This window comes from Chinchilla lanigera, unplaced genomic scaffold (genome assembly GCF_000276665.1).
Source record: "Chinchilla lanigera isolate Chin_1 unplaced genomic scaffold, ChiLan1.0 scaffold00018, whole genome shotgun sequence".
Taxonomy (NCBI): domain Eukaryota; kingdom Metazoa; phylum Chordata; class Mammalia; order Rodentia; family Chinchillidae; genus Chinchilla; species Chinchilla lanigera.
In genome coordinates this window covers 15,880,444-15,886,653 of record NW_004955419.1, presented here as the reverse complement: position 1 = coordinate 15,886,653, position 6,210 = coordinate 15,880,444, and the positions used below count along the sequence as shown (strand labels likewise).

Sequence of the window (6,210 nt, the reverse complement as noted above, 5' to 3'; positions counted from 1 at the left end):
TCCCAAGTGCCAACACTTCAATTAAACCTGAATACTTAGGTTTCAGTTTAGAAAAAACTCATACATTAACATCTTTTGTCTTAAAAGAAAAACACAGTAACATACGTGCCATGGTTCACCACCACTGGCCTAAATGCATCTCATTTGGGAGTTTCTGGGATAGCCCAGGATTAGCACTGATTTGGCATATGCTGTAAAAGAAAGTGTACTGGACAGAACATTGCACCCCAGGTATGACCTTGGTATAAACTTCAGAAAGGAAGTGATGTCATCTGCAAGCCCATTTCTTCAGGTGTCAGAGGAAGTTAAACTAAGTGATTTATAGGGTACCTTCTTCAAGTAACTTTAGCTCGGATGCAGTTCTAAGATTTTTATCCAGCTTGCTCTGCAACCTTATCTATTAATTCCTCTTGTAACAGCTTTAATTCCTTTAGCAGCTGTTTCCGCCAGTCTCATTTACAACCACCTCTCAAACACCAAAGGTTCCATTAAATTCACTTAGGCCACACACTTTACAAACATCAAGTAAAATAAAGCTAATAAGGAACAAAATTTAAGGCTTTTTTTTTTTTTTATTTCAGCCAAGGAATGATGCATGCTACAGAGTCATCTTTACTTCCCCCACTTGGTTATTAGAGAGTACCACCATTCAACCCCCAGAGAACATGGCACTTGTTTGTTTCTTCCCCCTCTAACTTATTACAGATTTTCAAGTGTCTTCTTCAGTAATGATGCTTTCTCCTGAAGCTCAGGTCTGCTGTCTGTTTCCATAGTGGCTAAAGACTCAACCAGGAGCTCTCTGCATTCAGATGTCAAACTTTCCCACTGTTTAGATTCTAAATGGGAAGAGAAAAACGAAAAAAAAGCCAAAGAACCCTTGTAGAACAAACAAGAAAAAATTACTTTTCCTACATATATGCTATCCCCAAAGTAAGTGTAAAGCAAATCTTTTAAAACAAATCAATGCATAACAATTACATGTTCAATAGATGTCTCAAAACCCAATTATTGACAATAGACTGAAAGCGTATCAGGGAGTTCCATCCTCTTCCCTTAGTGTAAGTGAGATGAAGAGAAATGAACACTGCAGCAAAGTGGGAAGAAGAAAATATCAAAACAGGGCACAGAGCAAAAAAGGTTATTTCAGTAACAACAAAAGGTCACTTTATAAGATATAGTAAAAAAAAATCTTACAATATGTAACTTCGTAATTGCAAGATCAGTTTAAGTAAACATTTTATTATTCTCTACTTTAAGGAAAGCATTAAAGAATTACACACATAATGAAAATTTTAGAAAATAAGTAAATGTATCAAATCCTACATCTTGTTTATGAGGCTCAACCACTTTCCAGTAAAATGGCTTCAAGCAAGTTATTTGACCTTTCAGTCTCTCTTAGAATATATTAGGACATGTGCTCATACAATATTGTCTACACTGTCTATACATATCTGGCACACTGAGAATTCAGCATTAGGATTAAGTGCTTTGATCTTTTACTTTAATAAGAAAAAAAAGTAGTATGTGCTTTTTTTTAAATGAAAACCTAGGAGACGTGTTTCAGTTGGTAAAAGGGGTAGCAGGCATGGTGGTACACATCTGTAATCCCAGCATTTGGGAGGCTGAAGCAAAAGGACTGCCAAGAGTTCCAATCCAGCTAGGCTACACAGTTAAAGTTCAAGGCCAGCCTGAATTATATAGTGAGACCTTGTCTCAAAGAACAACAAAACAAGCCAGGTGTGGTGGTGCATGCCTGTCATCCCAGCACTTAGGAAGCACTTGGAAAGCTGAGGTAGGAGGATCATTGTGAGTTCAAGGCCAGTTTGGGTTACATAGTGAATTTAAAGCTGGCCTGAACTACATAGCCAACCCGTATTAAAAAACAAAACAAAACAAAACAAAAACCAGCCAAACAAAAAAATTAAATGAGGGAGTAGAGATAGACATGAGCGATAATGAAAACAGAAAATGTACAACACTGTGCAGAAAATTTTCTATAATCTCCCTCTTAATCCACAGGATTACAACTATTTTTTTAAAAGGAAGAGGAAAAAGAAAACACACCTTCTGAAATTAATGATAGACAACCACTGAAGATGTCTTGCAGTTTTTGTTTACCAATGATACAAGAAATCATTAAAAGAAATATGCCTCTTGATAAAGATTTTTTAAAAAAAGAAAAGATGAAAAGAAGAAAGAGAAGGAAAGAAGAACTGGGGCAGGACTAAAATTAAAATCCTAGTATCCAATGTGATGACTCAAGTGGATCACTGTCAAAATAGTTCCCAATCCTCTATCCAGTGTGTCCTTCTGTTTATTTACATGGAGACAATGACTCTATTATGGCACCGTCAGTCATTTCCTCGAATTAACCATGACTGAGTCAGAATTCACCACAAAAACAAAAACTTTATTATAAATTCTGAGATGACTACAGCTTTATAGTATATCAGAAGTACATAAATTTTTTTTTCCATCCTAGTCATGTTTTCCTCTTTTGTTTTTTTTTTTTTTACAAGTACATAAATTAAGAGTTCCGAAAAGTATATAGTATGGCATATTGGAAGTATATAAATTAAGAATAACAAATTTAAGTACTTAAAATTTAATGGTTTTAGTTTTGCACTTCTACTTGCATGTATACATGTATTTGTTTGTAATTTAGAGAATAAGCAAAAACCAGAAAACAAGAGATTTTCAAATGTATGCCATAAAGTCTCCCAGCTTGTTAGTTCTCCGATCAAAACTAACAAAAACTCACCTTCAAGTCTCTTAAGCAGTAATTCTACCACAGATAAAGCTTCTGTTCTCACAGATGAGTAGGTCTTATTTTCTAAGAAGGAAAGTATAGTTCATATGTATGCTTTAAAGATAGAACTTCCAAGATTAAATTAATATTACTGAAAGAAAGATATTCAGAATTTATGACTCTATGGAAGGATATATCTGGTTTTGGTTTTTTTAATTGCCCTGTCCTAATTATCAAATACTTAAAATGTGCTACATAACCACATTCCTTGCTTTGGGAGGCTGTGCTAAAATATACCAATCACCAAAAAAATGGCAATATTTAGAAGACTTGTTTTAGGATGTGGGATATCAAAAGGCACTATCTCAAACTTATCATCATCAAACACGGTCATCGTCATATTACACCTAAGAAAGATCTGTAGATTTGCACAATACTAATTTTATCAAAGAACATTGTACAACCCAGTGATTAGGTCAGCTCAGGGATATCTGGAATCCTGCGGACAAGCTTGTTAGCCTCCGGTTTTTCCCATAAAAGCATGCTACCTCCGAGAACTGCAAGTGCAACATGCTTCAACTTTATCTACTCTTGATATGGCATCTAGTTCACAGGGAAATTGTCCTCCCAAAGTAGTTAACACACAACCAAACTTAGGGTAGTAAAGAAGTGTTATGAAGAATAGTATGATCTGCCCAACAAATAGAGCAATCAGCCCAAAGGGGCTTCTATTAGCTAAATCTGGGGTCAATTTGAGTAACAAAAAAAAATTTTTAAATCACTGGGAGTTGAGGCGGGTGGGGTGGACAGAATGCCAGATACAAAGAGAAGAAAGTCTTGCTTGCAATATAGTATCAACTCCCAACTGGTAAATGTGGAGAAGGTACTACAGTTAAAAAATCATCCTACGAAAAATGGTTCAGAGAAGAATCATCAATGTGTGCTAAATTCAGAAAAGAAATACTGAAGATGAGAAGTATTATTATACAGTCTTAGAATGTCTTCTCACAGACTACATACTGGGTGCAGTTTTATAGTCCTGCAGTTTTGAAGAGGACACTATTTGGTTTTAAAGTATGTTCCCACTGGCTGTTTATTCATGTTCCTATTGGATGCTTATTAAACACAAGGAGAAAAGTAGAAACTATAGCAGAGAATGACAGTATCTTGGCTAGGTAATCAAAATTAATGTCACAAATCAAGACAAATAGAAACTGTAGCTATTGATGTGAGGAAAAACAATATACTGCCAATGTAAAATTCCAACTAGGGATGCATGAGCTATACTAATTATGAGCAAAAGTCAAACATAAAAGAATGAGGAGCACTTTGTTTTTCAAAAAAAGGGAGCAGGGGAAACTTTATTCTTCAAAATCATCAATGTCATAGGAGACAAAAAATGCTTAGTTATCCAAGCTAAAAAGAAATTTTTTAAAAATGACAACTGAATGCAATAAATGATCTTGGGCTGGCTTTCTTAAAGGAGAGGAAGGGGGGAAACCTATAAAGAACATTACTTATTTAACTAGGAAAAAAACAGATGATCAGTGGTAAAAATTTGGTAAGAAAATACTGCTGTAATTCCAGCACTCTGGAGGCTGATGTAGGATGATCGAGGTGATTTCAATGCCAGCCTGGGCTACAGAGCAAGTCTCTGTCGCAAAACACAAAACAAAACAAAACAAACAAAAACAAGAAATATCTCTACGTCATCTAAATTTTGCAACTGTACTACAGTTATATAAAAGAACACATACTGAAAAATTTAGGAAGAGAGGGGCATGATGTAAGTAATATACTTTCAAATGGTATGGGGAAAGAAACATATAGAAATCCACAGGGTAAAGCAAATGGGACAAAATGTTAACATATAACTGAGTAAAACATATACAGATATTACATGAACTATTATTGTAACTGTTCTGTAAGTCTGAAATTATCTCTAATTTTTAAAAATGTTTTAAATACTTTTCACAAAGGTTTATCCTAAGTGCTAAAATCCTATTATAATTCCAGATTCAAATATTCCAGTTTAGGAAAGCATATGGAGTACTGTAAGTACAGTTCAGCAGTTATTCTGAAAATTTAGTTCCTGGGACTAGACAGGAATATCTAAGGTCCTCGGCTTTAAAATTAGGACTTCTTGGCAATTTCAACCTACTATACTCACCTAAAGAATATGTGATTGATTTACAAGTTTCAAGGAGAATTTCAGCCAAAGCCTCAGGATCTGCATGTTCTTCTTCCAGAAGCATTAACCTATACAAATCAAAAAGCAAGATATAACAATTTCTATATGCATGCATCATTTTACCATGCCACTTCACTAGACTGGAAATTTATAAAAATGCAATTCATTATATATAAAACACTACTGGGGGAAGGGAGACACAATCTAAATCATGCAGCAAATTACCCCTGAAAAAAGGCGTTCATTGCCTGGAGGACGCCTAGCTGCACTTTCCACGTGCTGAGTTTTAGCCGCTCACACATCAATTTGCACAATTCCTGACGATAACAGCCTGGAAAAAATGACAAAGTAGAAGAAAGTATGTGAAAAAACAAGAAAGAACAAATGAGGGACAGAGGGACAGGCAGCACAAGAAAGAGAGGGATGGAAAGAGAGAGAAGAAAAAAAAAGTATGTGGGGAAAGAAAAATAATAAAGCCTTTAATTAAAGCCATGAAATTTACAAAAACAAATCCGGCACGGTTGTGTACAATTTCTTTGACCAGAACCCCCTTCAATATAAATCTAACTGCTCATAAATGTCTGCTTTCAAACCATTATCATCATCCAGTGAATCAAGACAGTAGCTTAACCCACTCCCCTTTTCCTTAAAAACCCACTGAACGACGTCAAAGAAAACAGGGCTCTGGAGCTCCCTCTAGATCCCACAAGCTTCTGCAAACTGTAAGTTTATCAAGAGTCAACAGTCCTTTAATACAAATCTGTTGTGATAGATGGAAGTGTTATTTCAACTATATAATTAATATTATGCCAGCTGATGAATCAGGAATATGAAATATAAAGAATTATTATTTAAAAGCTATAGAATTTAGTAGTACCCAAACAAATGTCAATATGAAGGGAAGGAGTAAAAAGTCTAGAATTCTGCATTGGAATTGCTTCATCAAAGTTTGTAATTTGTGGGCTGGGGATATAGCTCAGTGGCATAAGCGCCTGCCTGGCAAGCGCAAGGTCATGAGTTCGATCCCTGGTACTGCAAAAAAAAAAAAAAAAAAAAAAAAAATAAATGTTTGTATTACTAATCCATCTTTAAAGATGGATAGTTCTTCATTTGTTGGCAGATACTTTTAGAGTTACATGGATTTTTTTAGTTATATAATGAAGTATCTTGAATTTGTCCTTTTATTTAATCTGATTTCTTTTTAATTAGGGTATTGTGGACTAAGTATATTTCTGCCAAATTTGTTTATTTTTTATTATAAAGACTAAAA

General features: G+C 34.8%; 1 protein-coding gene across 1 annotated transcript in view; it reads right to left on the bottom strand.

Annotated features, from left to right (window-relative positions):
• Positions 1-552: 552 nt before the first annotated feature.
• The window catches only part of Kiaa0368 (KIAA0368 ortholog), a gene marked incomplete in the record, with an annotated part of 110,894 nt that continues 105,236 nt past the window's right edge, over positions 553-6,210 (bottom strand). The window contains 4 exon segments of the mRNA XM_013513203.1: positions 553-836; positions 2,762-2,833; positions 4,920-5,008; positions 5,166-5,271. Of these exon segments, the coding sequence (XP_013368657.1) occupies positions 700-836; positions 2,762-2,833; positions 4,920-5,008; positions 5,166-5,271 (404 nt within the window).